Source organism: Nelumbo lutea, chromosome 6, assembly GCF_056320005.1.
Source record: "Nelumbo lutea isolate HS-2025 chromosome 6, American lotus-T2T, whole genome shotgun sequence".
In the NCBI taxonomy this organism is placed as follows: domain Eukaryota; kingdom Viridiplantae; phylum Streptophyta; class Magnoliopsida; order Proteales; family Nelumbonaceae; genus Nelumbo; species Nelumbo lutea.
Window position 1 is genome coordinate 7,314,373 of NC_142689.1, and position 25,290 is coordinate 7,339,662.

Sequence of the window (25,290 nt, forward strand, 5' to 3'; positions counted from 1 at the left end):
TTTTGAGTGGCAGTTTTGTTCGGTTGCTTCAAATCTTCAATCCTGGGCCGCTCTTTTTTTTAATAAAAAATAGAACTTGGTTGTGGTCATCTGATCAGAATCTACATAAAGCTATGGATACATTACCCAAGCATCGATGGACCCGAGATTCCAATCTAGTGGTTAAGATACCGTTTTCTTGGAATAATTGCTAAAAATTAATTTTGTGGGTCCGGCTTCCACGTTGGAGTCTAAACCTAACATGTGGCGCGGGATTTCTGTTTTTTTACTTTTCTGAGTTTTCCTCCTTTCCTTCCTGCTTCCTGAAACCTCTACTTGTCTCATGGCGGAGTCCTCTGCTCTTTGTTTTTCCACCTTCCCTTCTTTTTCGATCTTCTCTGGCTCCAGAGAAACACCCGCGCCCGTGAACTTGTCTTTTTTTTCTTTCGCCAAATTCTCCTTGGTTCATCGGCAATCTTCTCGTCTAGTCCGAGTCGGTGCCAAAGATCTCAATGCCGGCGATTTCCTGGGTGACGATTCCTTCGGTTTATACCCCTGGGACTCTCCAAATCGCGATGGAAATGGCGGTGAGTCGTCGGTTGCATCGCTTTTTCTCTTTCTCCTTCGGTCCTTCCCATTTCGTTTTCGTGATTTTGATTTCTTTTTGACTCTATCGCTTGAATTCGAGCGGCGAATGATAAAATTTGAAGTCTTAATGGTTTTGATTTTATTATTGAAGCCGGATATAAGCCTTATGTGTTTTATTTCTCTATATTGCCTTTTTTTATCGTTGAGCATATCCTTTATTTTAGATGTTGCTGAGCCGTGCTTTGGGAATAAGAGGAAATTATGAGACATTGATCGCAGAAGTGTAAGCAAGGAAAGAGAGAAGTTTTGAGTGTCCTTATTATGATTCAAGATGAGGGTCGGAGACTTTTTTTTTATTTTTATTTTTAAATATGATTATGCGCAGTGGGGAGTTCCTTTACCGATTTTTCTTTTTTTTTTCTTTTTTTTTAATCTAAATGCACCGCCCTCAGAATATCCGCATTCAATTTCAATTTTTGTCATGATTTGTAGGAATTCTTTTAGAAGTTAGCAGTTTCCTTTTGCTTTGTTGCAGTTTCTTGTTTTTCCGAGACATTAGAATTTGGTATTTATTACTTAATGCGTAAATGCCCTATGCGATGCTCTTCTCTTGTTTGTTGCCATTTCATTGATGTTATTGAGTTATTCAATTTCTTCTGTTCTGTTATGAAAGAGAAGAAAAGAAGTTCTCGAACGATTGAAACAAAAGAAGCTAGGGAAAGCAGATTTTTTTTAACAGAAACATAGCAGTTAAGAAAATAGCATTGTGAAATATTCGGATACGGCGTATTGTTTTTTCCTTTTTGAATTTAACCAATGAAACCTGGATTACAATCACCATGCCCTGCACGGATGCATTTGGGTTCTTAAGCAGAAGGCTATTGTTTTTTCCCTTCTGTTTATGTAGTATTTTAGTTGACTAAAATATTGCTTTTTCATTATTTCATCCTAGATTCCATTTATAATCTTCGTACAAATTCCAAGAATGCATCCATACTTTATCTTGGTTAAACCAGTTTTTATGATCATTTTGGTTATTTCATTTCATTAACGGTTCTTGGGAAAAAAATATTTGAATGTTATAACCTGACCTTAAAGTTAAAGAATATTGAAATGAAACAAACTTAATGTTGTATTGATTCTAAATACCTGAATTCATCTATTGCACTAAACTATATTTAGAGACTAGTTAAGCCCCTCAATGTCCATGTACGTGGAGGTCTTCACATTCTTTTCTTGTTTGCTGAAATTGTTGAAAATTTATATGTTAAATCACAGTTATACACCATAAAAGGCCAACTGTTTTACTAATAAATATTTAGTAAAACAAAAAGGATAGGATCAGGAATGAAGTCATCTATAAGAACTTAGGAGTAGCCCCAATAGGTGATAAGATGAGAGAAAGTAAACTATGATGGTTTGCTCATGTGCATAGAAGACCATCAACAGCACCGGTTGGAAGAAGTGATTTGCTACAAGTTGAAGGGGCTAGAAGGGCTAAGGGTAGACCAAAAAGGACATGGTTGGAAGTAGTACGAAATGATTTAAGCACTAATTATTTAACAGTGGATATGGATTTAAATAGAATGGGTTGGTGAAACAGGATTCATGTAGCCAACCCCATATAGTCGGGATAAGGTGTGGATGATGACGATGATGATTTTCCTGATGGGCAAAGATATTTAGGAGAATCAGTAATTGTGCTACTAAACTGGATGAGCAAAATTATCCTTGGGAAGTCATAACACAACCGGAATACATTGGGTTCATTGGTTGGGTTGACCAAGTGGGAAAACCCATGCTGCCAGAAAGACATGGTAGTGGAAGGGCTTTGAGCAATCAAAACCCCCTGTGAATTTTGATAAGTACCACCTGATTGATTACCATTTTCTTTGATACCGGTTCATTGGTTACAAGTTTTCCCAGTATTGTGTGTTTCTGGTATTATGGTCAAACCCTGCCCAAGTAATCCAACTCAACCTTATATCAGGTTCACATTTTCCAACCTTTAACCCAATCTTCAACCCAACCCTATATTTTCAGGTTGGGCTCAAGGTGGCCCAACCCAAGTTGCAGCACTACCCTAAATGTATTTCTCTGCTATAATGGGTATACCATCTACGCTTAAAATTGAGCCCTGGACTCTATACAGCCATTTTCTGGTGTCCAGGTACATAATCTGAAATTTGTCTGGGTGGGTATTCTAATAACATGAAAAGATGGTCTTCTAGATATTACCAATGCCTTCTATTTCTATTTTTGATAACTTTTTTTTTTTTTGCTAATCTGTATAACTGGTGGCAATTGTGCTGGGGTCTACAGCTATTGAGTGGGTGCCTGAGGACAGAATTACACTTTTTACCGCTGATGGATTGATTCAAATAGGGGGTTCCATGGTTCCTCGCCGTATCTCTTCTTCAGATGTATGTTCATCTTTACTTCCACTTTTGAGATACTAGTGAGCATCATTTCTTCCTTTTTCTATAAGAAAAAGTTTTAAGGCTTTGGCAAATGGGATGGCGCTTGCAAAATGTAACTGGACTCAAAGCATCTATGATACATATTGCCATTAATTTCTATTTCATTACTTGTTAGCAAGATTTTCCTGTTTCAATGGATCATAAGTTTCTTCCCCCTATTTGCTTCATCAACGGTTGATGTACATTCAAGTTCCCTATGCACATGATAGTATCATATTTTGCCTTCCAGAGCTCTCCTGAAATATCATTTTTTTTTTTAATTTAAAGTCATATCCTATCTCATTTCTCAGTTTCAGTTCTTACCTTTTTTTTTTTGGCTATTTCGGTCCTCCTCTGTTTTGCATCTTCCTTTGTTATTATTTCAGTTTCCCTAAATTTCTTCTCAAAGATACCTGCATCTTTATTGTGCATAAGAAACAAGGGAGATCAAAGGCTTCTCAAAGATTTCAGCGGTTTCAAGAGAGTGATTACATGGATCCAAATCAAGGGCTATGTCTTGGTGCACTTTTTGATATTGCGGCAACAAATGTATGTAATAAGTTTATTTCTAATTATCTGTTATGAGATCTTTTATTTATTTATTTTTATTTGTATCTTATTCTTCTATTTCAGGGACTTGATATGGGCAGAAGACTCTGTATCTTTGGGTTTTGCCGTTCAATTGAGATGCTAAGTGATGTTGTTGAAGACACTGTTTTGGAGCATGGTGGGGAGGTATGATCTTTCTGCCAATGAGCTCTGGAACTACTTTAACTTTTCATGTTAGCTTAAATCTGTATTTATTTAGTAATTAATAAGCACGGTTTACCCAAAATTAATTTGATTATTAATTAGAACTGTACAATAAAGTGGAATGCTTGCTTGGATCTGTAGTTAGACATCAAGAAGAAAATACTGAGGCATCTGATGACAATTTTGACAAGCGTTTCACGGTTAACTAGATAGGGGCCATTACTTGGTGTGATGGTAAAATCTCAGGCTAGCAAGCGTGAGAACGCAGGTTCAAGTCTGAGAGTGGTCACTTTGTGTAAAAAATGACAATGATTAGGACCGTATCCAGTCTAACCCTCCCAAGACCCCAGATAACCGGGACCAACGTTTGGTAATGGCATTTGATTTGATGGTTAACTAGATAGCACAGTAAGAGCTTGGAGGTCTTCAAGGTTTGTCAATCCAAGAATTTGGTATTGATTAGATTATATTGATATCATGTAATAAAATTTGTTTGCTCCATAACATTCTAATAATTGCCGCACACATCAATAAAGCACCTGTGAAACAAGTATTTTGGTCCAGAAATATTTCTCGGAAATTACTGGCAAATCCATTTTGTGATATGAGTGAGACCATCATATTTTCCTCCAAGAAGATTGCATTCTCTTTTTATGGTGTTGAGATATTAGAATCCAATGTACCATAATCCTTGATTCGGCAGTGAAATCTGATTCTCCCACCATAACGATTGTATGCCATGTGACATGAAATCAGTGTTTCATGGCCTTTGAACCTACAATGAAATCTTCTAAGATGGTTTCATTTCCAATTGTTAGGAAAAATGAAAAAAAAAGATACCTAAATTCCGAGTGAACGGGTGACAATGGTAAATTGCTACATTTCAATACTGAATACAATGGAAAACCAAAAGGAAATAATTTCATTCCAGTTAAGTTCTGAACACCCAATTAGGCCATTATTGTTTGTTGATAACTAATCCTAAATGGAAGTTCACTTCTCAGAATTGATTTATATAAATCCTTTGTCAGGTTGTAGCGGCAGAGAAGGCAAGCAAGGGAGGCCTGCATGAAAAGCTAACCATGACAGTTGCTGTGCCACTTCTGTGGGGAGTTCCTCCTGCATCAGAGACACTGCACCTTGCTGTCCGGAGTGGTGGAGGGATCGTTGAGAAGATATATTGGCAGTGGGACTTCTTGTAAAATAATCCATGTCTTCCCCAACCTCCTTCCATCAAATGTGTATTCTGTACATAATTTGTTGACTTGTTATTGTATGATAACGGAAATTGTATATGGTATTCCACATCGGTGCTTAACCAAACTGGCACTGGAATGGTGCCGTGTAGTAGTAGTAGTTACTATATATATAGACTTATCGTTCATGTCCATATTTTTCTTTGACAAGGCAATGTGCATATCTTATTAACCATTTGGTTCATTTATTAATTTGACTGTTTTGCTCATGAAAATGTGATTAAACCCCCTTTTTACTCCCAAGTCCCAAATGATTCCCTGCCTCGCACTTCTGTGGGTGATTTGGTGGTTTTCATGGAATCTTCGATTTGCACTTTCAGATACGGCCGTTCCAACAAATAGGGTTTTGCTCCTTACACCAACCTCACGGCAATATCCCACCGTGTATTGGGAACATCTCCCAATCTGCGGCTGGGAGCGCTCTGTGAGGAGCATATGTGAATTCGACTCCGTGCCAAGGCCCAACTACTGCCCAAGGGTGTGTAGATAGACAAATATATATTTGTACCAAAAAAAAATATCATATATATATCATGGGAATTTTCGGGCTACACCTCTCGGTTAGTCGGTTACCAATGTTAGTGGTTTGGTTAGTCCGAAATCCGAATGTTCCGAATATAGGATTGTGTTGATGAATTCGGGCTTCGGCCACCCACCGGGTCGGGTTCTACAATAAGTTGAACTGTTGAAGTGTTGCAAAAGGTAGAAGACTGGTAAATGATGTAATATCTAATCTGCAATTCTGCATACTGCACGCCTTCGTTTCTATCACTTCACTTCTTGTAGTGGACCAGTGGAGTAAAGGAAGCAGCATCGCTGAAGAACGCTCCAATGGCGTCGGCGGCGGCAGCAACAGCCGTGGCTGCAGCATCCGCTGCATTTTCTTCGATTCAGATATCTTCCTCCTTCCTCGCCAAGCCCAGTCTCTGTTGCAGAAATTTCAGAAGAATCCCTCTTACAAGATCTTCAATTTCCTCTTCCTCCACGGAGTTTAATATCTCCTTCGGCTCTGGTTCCAAAGAAACCCTAAAACCCAAACCTTTCTCAGAAGACGAGTTACCGAGACAAGAGCCGGATCTCCAACAAGCTCCAGACACTTCGTTCTTAATTCCATGGATTGTTCGAGACGAGAATGGCAATATCAAGCTCCAAATGACCCCTCCAGCTCGGTTTCTTCACGCCATGGCCAACACCAAGACCACGTCGACGGCAACCAAGAAGAAAAAGAAGTCCGCGAAAGCGCTTGCTTTGACGCCAGAGCTGAAGTATTCAAAGGCCTCTCGTAGGTTTTACAACCAAAACTTCAGAGATCCCCCTCAGCGACTCAGTAAGGTTCTTGCTGCCGCCGGAGGTAAAAATTCTAAAATTGGCGATTGGAATATTTTCTTTATGGTAATTGACGCTTGACAATTGGTATTTCAATTTTTTTTTTCATCAATTGCCAAAATACCGACTGGACAGTGTGGAATTGGACCTACAAAATGTTTTGAAGTGCTTCTTCCTTGTAACTTGTTTTTTGATTGTTGGATTCTGTGGTTATTGTCTTTAAGTGGCATCAAGGCGAAGCAGCGAAGAACTTATCTTTGCAGGTCGAGTGACTGTTAATGGTTCTGTATGTAATACTCCTCAGGTATTCCATTCTTTATTTATCTGTTTCTCTTTTACTGTTATATCAGTCGGACTCTATAATCTTTATAATGTTTTTTTTTTTTTAATCTTTATAATGGTTGTGAGAATTGAGAAGGCATTCATGCATGCTGATGGTTTTCACGTGTATAGCGTAGTTAGAATTGCTTCCAGTAAATAGTATTTTGGGTAACATGGGAAATCGGACTTCTTATATTGCAATTGGAAATTTGCTGGTGGTGCTGTGTAGACTCGAGTTGACCCAGCAAGGGATGTTATCTATGTTAATGGCAATCGACTGTCTAAGAAGCTGCCTCCCAAGGTGTATTTTGCCCTGAACAAGCCAAAAGGGTTGGTTTTCATTCTACAAGTGAGATGTTGGGTTTCTCTTTGATACTTAACTTTGCCATCCAAGGGTTTATTTTTGTTTTGAGCTTATTATATTTTGTGTAAATGGACTAGTTAATTGTATTAAATTGTTGCAGGTACATATGCTCATGTGGGGAGAAAGAGTCTAAATCAGTTATGTCCTTGTTTGATGATTATCTGAAGAGTTGGGTATGCCTTAGCTATATTTGTAGACCTGCTATTATTCTTTTTTGCTTTCTTGTTCCTCAAAAGATCACAAGTAATTATTTTCAAGAGTATCAAGGACACTCTTTTCTGCCTTTAATCATAGTCCTTTTTTTCTGAAAAATATTTGTTGTGCTACCAAGGTTTTAATATAGCATGTTGCATTCTCAGGATAAGAGAAATCCAGGATTACCAAAACCAAGACTATTTACTGTTGGTCGTCTTGATGTTGCCACAACTGGATTGATTATTGTAACAAATGATGGTAAGTTTCATTACTATGTTTTAAATGGAGATGCCAACAACAAATTGGCTGCTATCATGGTTTTCATAGATTTTAGATCAGAAATAAAATGCAGGCTTCTGATGCCAATTGTAAAACTATCATTTATCAGGAGATTTTGCTCAAAGACTTTCACATCCTTCATCTAAATTAACAAAAGAGTAAGTTTCATCTCTGATTTTCTGGCTTGTTTCATCAAATCTTTCATGCTTGAGATTCTAAAAATGGAAGAGCAAATGTTTATCCTTCTCACATGATTTTTTATTAATCCTTACTGCACATCTTTATTTTGATCTATGCTAGATGGAAATTTTCAATTTGATTTCTTTAAAAAGGGCTTAGCTTTTTAGTGAAAATTTATTTTCCTTTGTAGATATATTGCTACCATAGTTGGAACTGTGAACAAGCGACACTTAATAGCCATCAGTGAGGGCGCAATGATTGAAGGCATCCATTGCACTCCAGATTCTGTTGAGCTATTGCCACAACAGCCAGACATTCCAAGGCCCCGTCTTCGTATTGTGGTATTCTATTATCACCTTTAGGAATATGTAGATCGGACATTTTATTTGATTGGGTATCTAGATCAGTCATTGTCACCTCCCCTCAATTATGATTACTAGATTCATTTTTCATATTTGATTTCATCCTCTTGATTCATTTATGACATTCAATTTGGTGACCACTTTTTTCTTTGAAATTGAGTTGGTTTTCTTGTTAGGGCTGTAGTTGAATTGGATCTACCTTCATTTGAATTTGATTCGATTACACAAATGCTTCATCCAAATTTGTTTAAAAAACTGATGGTTTTAAGGAGTGTCTGGTCAAAGTTGAACCCAATTGGATCTTTTGGATTTTTGGATCAAATCCAAGTTTGACATGCCATATTAAGAAAAAATGGTGACATAGGGAGTACAAAAATCTTGAGCCTCAAAGGAATAAAGTAATCTTTTGTTGAAACATCTTGAGCCATTCTTCACATAATCTATCATTCAGTCCTTAGAATGCCTATGCATATAAGATAGGAAATGTATAGAAAGGACATAAGCCCAACACAATACCTTGTTGTGTAGGGGGTTGTAGTCTTTTGCTATTTTGATTAATACAATACTTCACCTTTTTCTCTCTAAAAAAAAAAAAGGAAACTCATTCAGTTACCGGAGTTAAGACCATACCTGATCCAAGGGGAGAGAAAACTGGAAGCAAATCATGAATGGATTTCCTCGGAGAGGCAGTTGTAGCCCTTGCCAAAATTCCAGGTTCCCAACCATATGCTAGCCACAATCTTTGTCCACAATTTGTCTCTTTCCAATGGAAACCTCCATAACCATTTCCCCAACAATGCCATGTTCCTTTTCTTGACATTTCCAATCCCAAAACCTCCTAGCTTTTTACATCTAGTTACCACCTCCCAACTCTCCCTATGGTCCCTCTTTTCCTCTCCTGGCTCCCACAAGAAATTCCTCATTAATTTTTCCAAAATGTTAGAAACCTTTGTGGGGATCTTAAACACTGACAAGAAGTAAACAGGCATGTTAGCTAGGGTAAACCTAATCAAAGTGACTCCCCCCTAAGGAAAGATAGTTTTTCCTCCAAGAAACAAACATTTTTTTCAAATCTCTCCAATACCTGGTTCCAAAAGCTTTCCTTCTTAGGATTATCCCCTAAGGAGAGGCTTAAGTAAATCATAGGCCAATCCGAGGTTGCACAACCTAACACACCTGCATACTCACTTAGCTCCCTCTCCTTCAAATTCACATCCACCATACTGCTCTTATCCAAGTTCACCTTGAGGTTAGACTTCTGCTCAAAGAGTTGTATTGCCAATTTTAAATTCCTGATCCAATTTATGTCTCCACCTTCACAAAACAAGATTGTGTCATTTGCAAACTACAGATGTGTTTCCTACTCTCCATTTACACACATTCTGTGTGTGTGTGTGTCTATGTAGCCAAATGCATGGTCCTTCATAGATGGATAGAATGATAGACGCGTTTTTTAAATTAAAATAAGGAAATATAGAAAGCATAATGCAAAATATGGAAGCCCTACCTTATGTGAAACAACATAGCATGCACAACTACAAAAGATTCTAATGGTCATTGGATCCTCAGAAGTCCAAAGCAATCTTATGCACACAAAAATTAGCCAATGAATCGTCTAGAAAATTGGCATATAAGCCAATGAAATGAAATTTTCTCCCTAGATACCAATTTTTTAATCTACATGAGAGTTGATGCTGAAGAAGATCACATGATGGTGGGATGGATCCAGAATGGTGGGTTTTCAGTGCTATAGTCTATAACCATCGGATTCAAGAAGCTAGATAGTGGCCAGGGGGGATATATCTCAGTCCACCTATGATTAATTACAAAAAGGAGATCTCAATCTTGGTTATCTCTGTTGTGTTCTTTGTAAGGCAAATGGTGAATCCTGCTTTCACCTGCTAATCTCCTGCCCTTTGGCTACTGGTATCTGGATTGCTTTCTTGCTTTGTTTGGTTGCAGGTGGGCACCTTCTAATCATAGTTTTCAAGGCGCCAATGCGAGGCTAGGTGACAGGGGGGCACCTTGTCACCTAGTCACCTGGTGATGGATTTTTTTATGTAAAAATCACATATCCCAGGGTAGTTCCCTAGGTTCCATAACCAACTTTATTTAATAACTATCCATAATTTTCATAAGAAAATTATAAACTTCATGTTTAAGTCTAGAAAAGCAACATATTTATGAGAAGAAAAAGAAGAAAGGAAAGAAAGTTCAAAAAACATAGGGCTGAACCACTATTTTTGTTATAGGAAAAGAAGAAAAGAAATGTGTTGATTAGACAAAATTTTAAGTTCTTCCCTTACTTATTGGTTCATATTTTGAAGTCATTGAGGGTTCAATACAGCAGTTAGCAATGCTTGTGTTGATTAAACCCTAACAAATAAGAAAATAAAAAAAAAAGAAATTAGTTTATAAACACAAAAAATGAATATTTTTCTTTAATAATGTCTATTTTATAATTATAATCTAAAAAAAATAACAATATAAAAGTATTTTATTACACAGTATGCAAAATTGCTTGGCGAGCCTCCAAGGGTGCCTTTTCGCCTAGGCGTTGCCTTGACAACTATGCTCCTAATATGTCAAACTTCTTTGCTCCTTTTTTACCTTCGTCTGCCCAAAGAAGAGAGGTAGAGTCATGTGGAGAAATAAGGAATGCAACAACATAGAGCTGTCCATTGGCTGAAGTCTCTAGAGCTTTTTTCAGATTCTCGGTGGATGACTTCTATAGGAAGGAAGTGGGTGGAAGTAGGGGGTTAGCATGTATTATACTCCACCATCTGAGGGGTACATAAAATTGATCTTTCATGGTGGTAGTAGGGGGAAGCCAGACCCTTCATGGATGGGAGGTTTATTCAGGAATGAGTTAGGTAAGGTGTGGCAATTTACTCAGGTCCAATTGACATTGGGGACTCATTGAGGGCAGAAGTGATGGCAGTTATAGAAGGGGTAATCAAAGCAAAGGAGATGGAGGTGGATGATCTGATTATAGAAGAGGACTCTCAACTGGCGATTAACTGGCTGCAAAAAAGGGAATATCTTATGGACGTATAAAAATAAATTAAAGAAAATTAAGTGGCTAATTCAGGGTATGGATGTAAGAATTCAATGGGTCCAGAAAATGGCCAACAGTATGGCTGATTCTTTGGAAAGACAAGGGGTTTGGAAAAATCAAATGTTTTGGGCTCAATTGTAATATTCTGGAAAGGCTGTTTCCAAGATTTGAACCCTGGTCACCCAGGTCCCAATGGAGCAACCCAACCATTGCGCCAATCACTCCACTGGACAAGGGGCCAATTGTATTGGGGTTCAGTATTACCCAAGTAAAGAGTGCTGTTTTTGGTACAAAAGGTGTATTGGGAGGTTGTGTGGGACAACCTAGGGATATCTGTCTTTTCTTCTTTCCTCTACTGTTTTGTACTTTTGTTCTCTTTATTCTAAATTTCTAAGTAATAATGTTTTCTAGATCTTGTTACTGATCAAAACGTCATGGATACCAATGTCTTAGCCCCTAGCTTCTGAAAGATCTTTCTAGGGTCCCTTCCAGGAAAGGAGCATTTACCTGATGAGACTATGACCTTTCTTTCACCTCCATTCTGTTTAGCCATAAATAAACTGTAGGTAATGGAGTATCCTGGGGGTAGAAAGCTATTTCCTCCACCCAGTCTACTTCTGAATGGAATGTGAATACATGTTCTCATCCTGTAAAATTATTATTATTATTACTGCTACTATACTATTACTACTACTACCACTACGACTACTACTACTACTATTACTACTACTACTACTATTATTATTATTATTATTATTATTATTATTATTATTAATGTGAAAAGATTAATGGCACCTTGAGCCAGTTCAAAAGTTTGCACTCTCTCCTTCCATCGGATAGTTAATTGGCCATAATTGTATCATTATTCTTGGTTATACCAACTACCTCATCAATTGATTTGCCTAATACTTTGATCTAAAGCTGTTGACATATTCTATAATATCCGTCAGTTCTAAGCATCATTTTTGGTTTCTTGTCCTCATGACACTGGATTTTTTGTCAATCAAGGGTAAAACATTTATGACCATGTTTTGCATATTATTTTTCCATTCACACCTTGGTAGTTGATATTTTTTTTCTCCTCTTTTGTCTGTTATCACTTTTGTAAGTCAGAATTGAACTTTAATTGAATTTTAACAGGTTCATGAAGGGAGAAATCATGAAGTTCGGGAACTTGTCAAAAATGCTGGACTGACGGTCAGCTTTCCTTTTGTGATATTATCCTTCTTCCTGCCTAAGAATTCCTGTTTCTGTTTTATCGTTATGTCTGGGTTTCATATTGAGTATTTATTTATTTTTCAATTAATAATGATGTTTATTCAGACAGTGACTAGTAGTTGTGCCTAAAACTAAATCTTTTTTTTCTCTATATGAAAAGGTTTAGTTGTTTCTGATCTACCACACTACTAAGGTGGCATTTGATAACACTTTTGAGACCTTTGAAGTCTGAAAATGTTGCTTTTCAGACGCCACCTATGTTTGGGTTGAGTCTGAAAAAAGGATCTGAAATGCATTTTCAGATCTGAATTTGTAAGAAATGGGCCAATGACTTAATGCGCTCAAACGTTTTTCAGACTATTAAAAGACAAAAATGCCCATTCTCGTTATGCCCCTCATTCTCCCCCGCTTGATGGCTACCCAGCGACGCAAGCTTCTCCCTCTGCCATTCTCTCTCTCTCTCTCTCTCTCTCTCTCTCTCTCCCTGTCTTCCTGCCACCGCCGCTGTTCAGCAGTGGTCCTGTCCTAGCAGCGGCGTTCAATTTCCCTCTCTCTCTCTCTTCCATACTTCGAAACATAATCCTCACTATCTCCCTCTTCCATCCTTCATTTCCCTAACATTCCAACTGAGAATCCTCAACTTCCTCCTCTTTTCCTTGTCTTCCCCCTCCCCCAAATTCACTCAATCTTGTCCAACCCCTCCTCTTCTCCTCCTTCCTCGTCCCACCCCTTTATTTTTTTCTAGATATTCTTCCCTCTTCCTTTTCTCTTCTCTTTTCTTTTTTTTTTCGAACTTCTCAATGCTATCTTTGCAAAACCTTCCCCTCCTCAAAAAACTAGCCCGAGAGACTTTTCCACATCCACCTCCCTCTCCACCAGTTTATTAATATTCACCTTCCCGTTTTGAACTATTTCCTTGACATCTTGATCTTTTTGTCTGTTCTGCTCTCTCTCTCTCTCTCTCTCTCTCCCCCTCCCTCCCTCCCTGTCTTCCCGCCACCGCCGCTGCAACTCAGTTGAAGTGGCCCTGTCTCAGCAGCAGCATTCGATTTCCCTCTCCCTCCCCCTCTCTCTCTCTCTCTCCCGTCTTTCTGCCACCGCTGCTACAACTGAGTTGCAGCAGCGTTCAATTTCCCTCTTCCTCTCTCTCTCTCTCTCAACAGTGGCCCTGTCTCAGCAGCAGCATTCGATTTTAAAATTTTATTTGTATTAATTATTAATTATTTTAATTTGTATTAATTATTAAATAATTTGATAGTTTAATTTAGTAATTTGATAATTATTAAATTTTTTCATTGCTTAATGGACTTTATTACCATTTTCATTATTATTTTAACTTTTAATAATTTATTTTTAACTTATAAATTTATATGTAATTTCAGTTTTATTATTATTTTAATAAATTTTTTATAATTTATCATAATTTGTTCATATTTTTCAATATTATTTTGAATTTAATAAGTTATATTTGATTAAATAGTACAAATTGAACTCAAAATTACCAAATAGTCTTTTCTATGGGTAAATTGGTAAAATACTAAAATTAAGGAATTTCAGATGCTGAAGGTTTGATCCAACACAAACAACCTTCTCTGTTCAGAGCCTCTAAAAAGTCAAAAAGCGTCTATGTCTCTTTTCAGATTTCAGACACTTTTAATATCTTTTTAACTTTTCAGGTTTCAGATTTAAGATTTATCAAACGCCACCTAAGGTTTAAAAACAATTATAATGGATTTCCATTATTACGAAACTTTTCTTTTTATTAAGTGGTGTTCCTCAACATGATTTTTTTTGTTTTTCTTGTTTCTAAAATATGCCATATCTGCAAAAGAAACATAGATGCATTCTTTTATTTTTTGTCAGCAACATAGGTGCATTCTTGGATGTTTGATTTTGAAAACAAAGTGAAAATAATTTAAGTTTGATTCAGAAAAATAACATTGTTTCTGAAACAATAAAAAAGGCTTTGAAAAAACAAAAGACTTATTTTCACTTCCATGAGACTGTTATGGGCTATTATTTGGTTTGTGGCACACACAACAAAATAAACTCTTTTATAAGTTCTACTTTAACGCTTCTCTGCATCATACCAACCCACCTTTAGATTGATTTGAGTCCAAAGTATAAATAAAAATAAAAACATGAAAGATGAGCAAATGTTGAACCATCATAGCCAATATCAGAATCTTTTTGAGTATTGTATGCTTTTCAAAACATAATGTTGAGCCCCCATAGGAAAACATGTTTTTGAAACCAATTCAAGTACATATTTCTGTTTTTAGTTTTGTAAACAAGGAGGGGGGGTCCGTGGAGGTTGAGTCATTATCTGTCAGAGGCAAGAGACTCCTTGGAAAATTTAAATGTTAATCTGATGTGGATACCGAGGGAGATGAATCATATTGCAGATGGATTAGCTAAAATTGGAGCAAACCTAGAAAATTTATACAGCAACAGGCTTCCCCCCTTGTAATTTTGAGTTTCTGCTATTTAAGTTCTCTTTCCTTTATTTAGTACATCTGCTCATGTACTCCTTGTCTTATTTAATGATATCTGATTATCTTTTTCTCAAAAAAAAAAAAAAGGAAACAAGAAAAGCACTGAACAATAAAGAACATGCTTTCTGCTTTTTGTTTAAGAATGAGCAAATTTGTGTATTGACAAAACCAATAAACCTTTGCATGAGATTATGAGAAAGAGTTTTGTGGTGCTGGTATCATTCATCATGTGCCACTTTTTCTTTTCCCACATTCAACATTGCATTTTTCATATTAGTTGATTCCTTTTCTTAATCTTTCAGCTTCATTCTCTTAAGCGGGTACGAATAGGTGGTTTCAAGCTTCCATCAGATCTGGGGTAATTTCACCACTGAACTCTTTATTTTGGATTTTGAAGGAGATTTTGTCACAATGTTGAAAATTCCTCCTTGCCTTCGTGACAAGTTTTACTTGGAGCACGCGATTATAATATATTGAAAAGACTGCTAGGTTTTCAGTTTTTTATGAGACTTATAAAACCTACTTAAGGATTTGAAATGACACTATACTACTTTGGAGCACAACTATTTGAATGAACATAATTCCATAAAAAATTATGTTCTTTTCTCGCTCCAAGAATCTCTACACATACATACCATTATTCTATTGCATACATAATCTAATTTTAGTATCATTTTGTTACATCTATGAAGTACCTCAATGTGGGTTTAGAAAGGAATTGATCCCTCTGCAATTTTAGAGTTTTATATAGACAGGAAAAATGTGCAGAAATGTAGAGCAACTGTGAAATTTGATGGGTTTATTGGAATTAGTTGGGATTTTGATGAATCAGAAGAAGATTCATCTTGATGACTTGATCAAACTTGTATGTAGTCAGGAGGAGGAATCACACTGCAAAATGGGGCTTTCTTTTCCCTTGCAATTTTATAGAGTTTTGTCAACTTTGAGGTGTGGCCCTAGTTTTCTTTAGGGGATTTGGCTTCTCTTGCTTGCATTCTGTTTAGTTTTATATAAACTTATTGAACATGAATTTGTGTAACCTTACCATGGGACTTCTTTGGTACCATAGTTATAGACAAATCTGTGCCTTAAAGCTCATACCTGTGATATTAATTAATTTTGTTTGTACACAATTACTTTTTTTTTGGTAGAAATGTTAATGTACACAATTACAGAAATTTATTTATATACTCATAAATGGAAATCATGTAAATGCATATTTAGAAGAATGGTAAAAATAAAGTGTATGGCAGACTAAGATATGCTTGAGTGAGTTAAAGGTACCATCAATGCCATCATTGACATGATGATAGACTGATTTCTGACATGTCAAATTGCGGGAAGCTGGAATTGCTTACAAAGGTGCAAATGAGTGCATTTTGAGACATATAAGACGTAAAATAGGACCACTACATACAATGTAACCACACTTGAGTGCACTATATCCTGTGATATTTGAGGAAGGGATAATAGCATCAATTTGCTAGTTGGCTGTTTTCATTTTATGCCAATTGCCTCAATCACGGGGCTGATCAGGATCCATTTACCTAAATTATCTGATTGACTTCTGAACCAAATTGCTATAGGCTGAAACTTATGCATGAATTCATCTGTTTCCTTGATCTTTGTGCATGCTATGTATTTCCTATAGTTCCCTTGCTTATTGCTCTAAGATTGTCATGAAAACTTCAGGCTTGGCAAGTATGTTGAGTTAAAACAAGGAGACCTCAAGTCTTTGGGTGGGACGAGTTAGACAGGAGCTATACGATGATAGAGATGGACTTTAGTACACTGCAAATACGGGTTGGTCACTGCATATCTTCACATCATTTTGTTAAAGGAACATCTGTATCCACATCATGTTATTGTCTTCTTATTATATTGCAGATGATCATTAGATGGATTCATTGAATGATGTGTTCGGCTGCCCCACGTGTGTAAGTTTCCTGTTTATAGTATTTGTATTTTGTTATTTGAGATGGGGGACCCCATCCCTTTGTTTTTAGAGGGGGGGGAGTGGATAAGCTATCGTTTTTTTGGTTGCTAAATATCTGAAGATGACAAGATATTCTTTTGTACAACAATTGGGACAAAAATGCGAAAAAATATTGCCAAGTAACATTTTTATTAGAAAAAAGAACCATGGATATGACACTAAACAGAACAGAATCTCAAAACAGGATTCATATAGACAACCCAATAAGACTTAGATGATGACGATGATGATGTCTTGATTTATTTGTTTGTTTTTCTAGGATAAACTTGCCTTACAGATTGGAGTGACAAAACAAGGGACTGCTCCTTCGATGATTTGAATAAGAACCTCATTATCATTTTCCAATCTATGTGGAGAATATAGTTAACCCCCATGATTTCAAACAAATAATATTTGTGTAAACTGATCTTGGTGACCTTAGTTGTCAAGCCAATCCACAGTTTGATTGCCTTCCCATGTTGATAATTTATTCTGACGTTCACATCTTCTCCAATCTTCACACACTCCCTTATGACGTGACATCTCCATTGCACTTTAGCTCGACCCGTTAAGCACTTCAATAGTTTTATTGGAATCACCTTCAACTTCAATTATGACAGTGAGGATAACCTAGTTCTTCTTCCATTTTGTGAGCTTCCAAGCTGCCACACATCTCCACAACCATGATCGAACTTCGAAGACACCAATCAGGCCGGGTGGGGTCCATTTGACCCATATGATTTTTCTTCCTTTTTATTTTATTTGTCCCATAATATTTTATTGGGCTTCAATATAATCTATTTTCCATAATATATTTTATTGGGCTTTCTTTATTTTCTCCAGGGGCTTATGCATTTTGTTATTGAATATTTTTTCATTCCTATTTTCCATAAATACCATAGCTAATTTTTCCCAATGGTAATCATATACTTATCTTTTTTGTGTTAATCAGATTCTATCCACTAGTTTAGAATTAATTAACTGGTTTGTTTCATATTTCGGACTGGGTTTACATGCCCCGTACCCGACCCTGAATTGAAATTATCCGCCCTCTTTCCGCCCTGAATCCCAGCGGGGTTAAAAATCTCAACCCCATCCCCGTCCATGTGGGGAACGGGGATCTCTGACTTTGTTCCGCCTCGCCCTGATCATTCTTACTTGTATATTTATAAATTTATTTTTTTTATTTTTTGAAATATACCTAGAACTATTTTATATAATATAATATAATATGCATTAGTATATATTAACAATTTTATATATATTTTGTTATATAAAATAGTTGGGTTGGGGTGGACATATCATCCTTAACCCCCAGAGTTTCGGGTTTTCCTTGAATCCGCCCCATCTTTATGGAGACCGAATCAACCCCCCCCCCCCCAACATCCCACATCACATCCCTGCCGTGTATTGGGAACATCTCCCGATGATGACATCATTATTCCTGATATTATCATTGGGAGATGTTCCCAATACATGGCAGGGATGTGCTGTGGGACGTTGTGGGGGGCTGATTTGAACTCCATGAAGGACGACCAAACTCTAGATCTCTTGTGGTCTTGCCAACAAAACACATTCCAACACATCATAGATTTCACCATGAGATTGGGACCCAACATGTATGAGGTGCAGTATTAGGTCATCTTGGTAGGGTAGCAAGAGACCCAATTCACTTGGCTTGCCATTTGATGGGATATAAAAATATGATTAGCATCCTTTGGCCGCTTGTTTTGCATTCTGGGACATGATTAATTTTCCTTCTAATTAATTCCATCTTTAGGCTGCGTTTGGAAACGATGCAAATGGAGTGTAAATCCCAGTTCAGGGTAAATTTGTTCTTTGGTTCACTTTTGCCTGTGTTTGGCAACATTACATTTATGTATTGACAGATGACAGACCAATGCATATTTACATTGATAATAAGATGTAAAAGTACATTAATAAAAAAGATGTAAATTTGCACTTAAGTGGGCTTTTGATAAAAAGCATATGCTTTATTGGAATTCATGTTCGCATCTATTACAGCTAAAAATCTATTTGATAAGAAGGTAAATTTGTCAATACAAAACTAACCCAATTTTACAATTTATATGAACCGTTTTACATTCTACATATTTGCATTCACCCTTATTTACATTGTTTCCAAACACAGCATTAGGCTCAGTTTAGATGGAGTACAAATACAAGTATGCACAGTGTAAACTTTGTATTTAATTTGTATTATTTTGTACATATTTATTAATATTGTACATATATGCATTTGCTCTTTCCAAAATGAGCCTTAGGAGTTTTTCAGGTATGATACATTTTTGGTTGAAATAATATAATCAATTTATATTTCCTTTCTCTTTCTTGATTGGTCTTGGAAAAATGTAGGAGTCCCATTAACATAGTGTTTGGAAGTGTGAGCGCTTTTTGGGACCGGTTTTCAAGAAAAAATCCCCATGCTTCCAAGACCCGTTTTTTACAAAAAAGAAAAAAAAACGCTTTTGCCACATAGGCAGTGAGCAACACTATGCTGTTTGGTAAGATGATTTTCATCACCGTTTTTCATGCATGTGCTAACAAGTAAGCACCACATAGGATACACATCAGTCAACCATTGGGGGAAACGGTTCATCGATGCATCAAACGCCAAATTTGGCATTTGTTGAATTGGTGGGGTCCCGGTTTTCAAGGCATGCCTAATTTTTTAATAATCGCCTGAACCAAACAATGAGATACATGGACATTTATTGAAACGCCTATGTGGATCCGACATGGAACCGTTTTTCTGAAAAATGACCACGGTTCCAAACACCCCCTAAAACTCTTACTTCCACCAAAATTTATGAGATTTGGCAGTCTTCTCTCAACTTCAAACAAGTAGCTAGCCGAAAAAAAAAGGGGTAAATAAAACCTTTACGCAATGCTTTCAATATCTTATATTGACATGAGTCTCATTTTTTAGATGAAATGGATGGTTAACTAACCTAAACCTGATCTAATCTCCTAAGATAAAAATAAAGGCCATTACCAATGCTGGTCCCAGCTATCTAGGTCTTGGGAGGATAGACTAGATACAGTTTTAACCCCTTTTCTTTTCTGCAGAAAGAGACCATGATCTGATTCAAACATGCGGTCTCATGCTTATCGGCCCGAAATTTTACCATTACACCAAGCAAATGAGCAAGGTCCCTTCCTATATCAAATAAAAATCCCAACCAAAATTCACCATGTGAATAGTGGGCTCTAAACAAAATATGTAATAGGATGGTCATTAACTAGTATTGATTATAGAGAAAATCACAGAAAAAACCAAAGAAAGTAGCTCAATTCAAGTTAGCCCCATTAAAGAATCCTAAGTATCTGGAGTCGGCTATGAATTCTATCCTGCCAATTGTTCTATCAAAAAGCATTGTTTTATTTTGGGTCAAATCAAAGAAAGCATGAGTGCATGACCCACGCTTTTTTTTTTTTTTTTAAAAAGGGAAAAATCATCCTACGAATTTATGGCAACAAATTGGTGGGACTTTCAACAGTCTGTTTTCAGTATGTTCAGTTGGAAGTCGTTGTTGGGGCCCCATATATAATAGTTAAAAAACATTTGAATTAATTTCTGACAATTTCTTGACAACCAAATGACCAAAAGAAGTCTCATAAGTTATCCCTTTCATTTTCTTCCTTTCTGACTTTTTCTCACCAACCAAATGCAGCCTTATTATCCTTTCTTTTCTGACTTGATCTAGATGACTAAATGCAGCCCCAAAACTAAGACCATTCCCTTGGGGAGGGCAGGGTGGTCTTTGTGTCTTCCCTATCTGGAGGTCCTTTTTTATGGTATAGAATAAACAGTAGGAGGATTGACCCAAGGGGGATTACCTCCCTACAACATCATTAAAGGGCCTACATATTTATAATCATTTTGATAAAATGTATACTCTTTGAATAAGATTCAAAATATACATATGTATCAATTGTCAAGGTCATTGATGCATGCTTTATTAAGAATTTTAACTTTCTAAAAAGTCTCAATCGTTGACAGAGCCCATACCCCATCCGTTATTAATCTGTCTAAACAAAAAAGTAAATCATAAGTAGAAATAAACAAGAGTTACATAGTTCAGAACTCTCAGTACACAAAACCCGCATATTTAGGGTATTCACACTATATATGAGCCTTGCTCATCAATTCAACAATGGATGGTTATCGTCATTAACTATAGTTTGTTATGGTGGAAGAAAAATGGTATCTTAGACTTTCTAGCCACACCAATAATATGATATTCATCCCTATGCATAAACCAGCATTTTGACTTAGTTTTGAGTCCCAGCTGAATTATATGACAGAAATATTGAAATTTCATGTCTTAACCTAAGGAATTTCCAGAAGAAATCCAAATTGGAACGTGCTATGTAAATCCGTTGAGGTCAAAACCTACTTCGAATTTAAAAATGGTGGCAAAGTTTGTGGAGATTGTTATTAGGATTGAATCCTGTCTTCACCTTCCATGGCCCATGACCAGGAGCTATATTTAATATGACAGATTTCACCCACTCTGTTGTTTTATCTTTGAAGGAATCAAAACTGAACCTAATTTTTTTTTCTTTTGGTACGCCAAAGCATTTTCCTTCTATTTTCTCCAAGAAAATGCACGTTAATGAATCAAACCCACATACATTATGGACACCATTTCCTATTTGCCATCACTTAACTGACGTCTGTCTTTTGTTGGTAGAAACCAGAGAAAATATGAGAAAATGGGCAACAAACGTGCAATTTTTTCTCTCTGCTGCTCAAGAAGGCGCCTCACATGCACATCTCAGCGTGCATTAGAAACATCTCCCAAATTTGTCAGTGGGAGATGTTCTTAATACACGATTGGGATATGCTGTGGGGCGTAGATTTGAATTCAAACCCAGGCATTCCCTCTCAAGTTTCTCTGGTAGAATTAATCAACCGGAGACCTCACCAATTTGCCCGCCAGCATCTTGTAATATCAAGTTTTACTCCATGGGACTACACAACAGGAGGTAAGCCCATCCCCACGCCCAAAACCTTTCCAACCTTAATGCAGGTAGGGTTCAATCCCAGTCTCTACAACAACCAGACAAGATCCTACCAACCAACCAGTTGGTACCTTCTTAAGTGTAATTCAGTGTGCCAACAAACTTTGTTAAGAAATAGAAATAGAAAAAAAAAATTCTTTCCATTTTCTTCATTTCCTTCTAGAACAAGGGAAACCTAAACAAAATTCTAGAGCTCAATATACATCTAATCATCTGGTCCACCCAAGAGAAGGCCATGATTGACACATACATGCATGGGTTGATTACAGAAGTGATGAGCACGACCATATGCCAACGATTTTCCCTTTTACTTTTAATCTCATAGTCATAGATGACAATGCAAACCGATTGAACTAAAACAATTAATAATAAAAGTTTAGTTAGTTAGCTCATAAATATCAAATTATAATATACATTTTATATATTATATCATGCAAAAAATTACTATTTATTCAACAGCACTGAATTGCATAATCTGGGTCGATTAGATTAGGTATCTTCATTGACTTAAGATGGGGTTGTCATTAATTATTAAAAACCAAACTAAAAATTATATACGATCATATGTTTTTCTTTTTTTTTTTTATAAATTGTTTTTGTGTGAACTTGGACATTGTAACCACCTCATTGTGATGATATTAATCCAGACCTAGTAAATAGTCTAACCTATTTTTAAATCCAAGACTTTTCCGTGTTGTTTGGACCTTGGAATATTGATGTAGTCTGAATGTATTGACAAAATGAACTTTGATGAGGGCAGATTTGGCCCTCCAGTAAAATTGTGACATGTGGCACCTCGTGACAATTAGGAAAACACCCAGCCAACAAACTTACGAAGTTGGTGACCCACTCGTGCACCTGTCTGGCCGGCCTAGCGCGACCTGCGCGCGGCCTAACGCGCGCCTGCGCGGCACGCACGAACTGCACGGCGCGTGCAGCCTGCGCGAATTGCGCACGGCCTGTGCGAACTGTGCACGGCCTGCGCGACCTGGCCGACCTAGACCAGCCTAGCGCATGATCCGGCCAAGGCGCCAGCTTGACGACTTGATCTAGACACTGACCCGCCGACTGACACAGGCACCAGCTTGACGACTTGATCTAGGCACTGTCCCGCCGACTGACACAGGCGCCGACCTGATGACCTGGCCTAAACACTGACCCACCGACTGACGCAGGCACCCCTCTGACAACCCGGTCCAGGCGCCGACCTGGCCGCCTGACACAAGCGCCAGCCTGACAACCTTGAGGAGTTCACCACCGTACCCCGGTTCTGACCGACCGGATGTGACGAGTCTTACCGTTTGGAGGCTTTTCACCCACCTAACCTGCGAAGACTCCGGTATATAAAGACCTCACCCCCCAAAGGGGAAGAGGGATGGAAAAGAAAGGGAAGTAACCCTGCTCTCTAGCTCTCTCATATTATCTTCAAAGCTCTCTACAATAAGTGTGCTAACTTATGCATCGGAGAGCCCCCACCGGGAAAGTACCCCCGGGACCTCTGATTCAGTTCTCGCAGGTCCTTCAGCTCCCGCCGCCTACAAAGAGGAGGAAAAGATACAGTTCTCGGAAGTCCCTCAGCTCCCCCCACCTACAAGGAGGAGGATGAGATGGAGTTCTCGGAGGTCCCTCAACTCCCGCCGCCTACGAAGAGGAGGAAAAGATGCAGTTCTCGGAAGTCCCTCAACTCCCCCCACCTACAAGGAGGAGGAAGAGATGGAGTTCTCGGAGGTCCCTCAACTCCCGCCACCTACAAGGAGGAGGAAAAGATGGAGTTCTCGGAGGTCCCTTAGCTCCCGCCACCTACAAAGAGGAGGAAAAGATGGAGTTCTCGCAGGTCTCTCAGCTCTCGCCACCTACAAAGAGGAGGAAAAGATGAAGTTCTCGCAGGTCCCTCATCTCCCGCAGCCTACAAAGGAAAGAAGACCACCTCATGCTAAGGGCAGTCAGATTGCGCCAGGGAGCTCCAACATTCTCTAAGGCATCGACTGCCTAGTAGGGAGTTCGCCCCCAGGCAGTTCGCCACCAAGGCAGTTCACCACCAGGGAGTTAGCCTCCAAGGCAGCTCGCCTCCAGGCAGTTCGCCCCCAGACAGTTTGACGCCAAGGCAGTTCGCCACCAGGGAGTTCGCCACCAGGCAGTTCGCCCCCAAGTAGCTCGTCACTAAGGCATGCCACCACTGGGTCGAATAACGAGATACTTTGCCAACAAATTTTATTTCACAAAACATTGGTACGTGACCGAAAACGGTTACATCAAACTTTTATGCCTCTGAGCTCAACAAGTTACGTTAGCTAGCTTGGGATTCAAGAGAACCCCGGCACCATCTACTTCAGTATTGCTCTCTCTGTCTCTCCAATGAAGAGCCATCTGAGCTATAAAAAAAGGAGGAAAAAAAAACAAAATTTCATCTAAAGAGTCATATTCTTGGAAGAAGTCTTATTAAAGACTAGTTCTGTTTTTTTTTTTTTTTTAAATAATTTCTGCATACTCAGATTCTAGACACACTTAAAACAATAAACATCAAAGCTGCAATTCTTAAATGACTTCGATATCAACTCATCATCATCGTCGCTTGAATTTGAGACCTGGAAAATAAAACCGAATACTAGTATGACTTGGGAAGATGAGTCTGCTAAGCAGGAATAATAATTGCAGAGTTTTACTTCACCACCAAATGAGTCATGTTCCCTATTAAAAAAAAACAAAGGAAAAAAAGACAAAAAAGGATTGGTAAGAAAAGCTGCTCCGACAAAGAAGTTCTCAACGTACAACGCAGAATTTAGATTTCTTTCTCTGGGTTCTGAGCCTCTCAGCCTCTGTTCCTTTTTCCTTACTTTAACTTCACTTTTTTTGTATATATTTTCCATAGAAGATACAGAAACTCAATCAATATGAGCTTGTCGGTTCCAAATTCTCGTCAATACAAAAAAAAAAAAAAAAAAAATCTAGATTTGATTTTGACCGACTCCATATAGTTGAGATAAGGATTAGGGTTGTCCGAGTCAAAAGGGGACGGCCCGGGACGCCGATCCACCCATTTAGAAGGCCATGATTGACGCATACGTGGGCCCCTTTCATCACGTAGAAATAGAAGAAGAGGAGGCTTGCCATTATGCCAACACGATGAGAGACCGTACATTGAGATGACTGATGGGAACCCAGAAACCACCACAAAATCCAACGGTAAGCCACACTCTCACTCTCGCACCCACCTAACGTTGAGAACTAAACACCTTAAAAAACAAAGATGGGACCCACAAATCATTCACAGAGATTGATTTTGGGCGACTGGGCGACTCCCCCACTTCTGCCACGTTTCTACCCTTTCAGTCGGCTCGGATTCCAAATCACACACTTGACACTCCCCACCACTCATAAACCGGCACGCCACATGTGCCGCCATCACCCATCAGCCGGTCTCACCCCTCTCTCT

The 25,290-nt window shown here is 38.0% G+C and overlaps 2 protein-coding genes across 6 annotated transcripts; both read left to right on the forward strand.

The window, feature by feature from the left end:
- Window positions 1–260: 260 nt before the first annotated feature.
- LOC148847112 (D-tagatose-1,6-bisphosphate aldolase subunit) lies at window positions 261–5,169 on the forward strand. Its single transcript, XM_088951210.1, has 5 exons — window positions 261–566; window positions 2,890–2,990; window positions 3,462–3,575; window positions 3,660–3,761; window positions 4,811–5,169. Exons 1-5 carry the CDS (start codon window positions 323–325, stop codon window positions 4,979–4,981), a joined length of 732 nt encoding a protein of 243 aa, XP_088807336.1. The 5' UTR covers window positions 261–322; the 3' UTR covers window positions 4,982–5,169.
- Window positions 5,170–5,741: 572 nt separating this feature from the next.
- Window positions 5,742–18,806, forward strand: SVR1 (pseudouridine synthase family protein). Of its 5 annotated transcripts, none has more exons than XR_016101034.1 (12): window positions 5,745–6,386; window positions 6,586–6,665; window positions 6,912–7,012; window positions 7,147–7,219; window positions 7,406–7,499; window positions 7,630–7,678; window positions 7,891–8,041; window positions 12,261–12,317; window positions 15,136–15,191; window positions 16,526–16,636; window positions 16,721–16,770; window positions 17,089–17,314. XR_016101034.1 is itself a non-coding variant. In XM_088951185.1 (10 exons), the coding sequence occupies exons 1-10, from the start codon at window positions 5,867–5,869 to the stop codon at window positions 16,584–16,586; spliced, it is 1,242 nt and encodes a 413-aa protein (XP_088807311.1). In that variant the 5' UTR covers window positions 5,742–5,866; the 3' UTR covers window positions 16,587–16,881. The 5 variants fall into 5 exon arrangements, 1 of the variants encoding a protein (XP_088807311.1); XR_016101035.1 differs by lacking the exon at window positions 17,089–17,314 and adding an exon at window positions 18,589–18,806 and having other exon boundaries at window positions 5,746–6,386; XR_016101032.1 differs by lacking the exon at window positions 17,089–17,314 and having other exon boundaries at window positions 5,742–6,386; window positions 16,721–17,026.
- The last annotated feature ends 6,484 nt before the right edge of the window (window positions 18,807–25,290 follow it).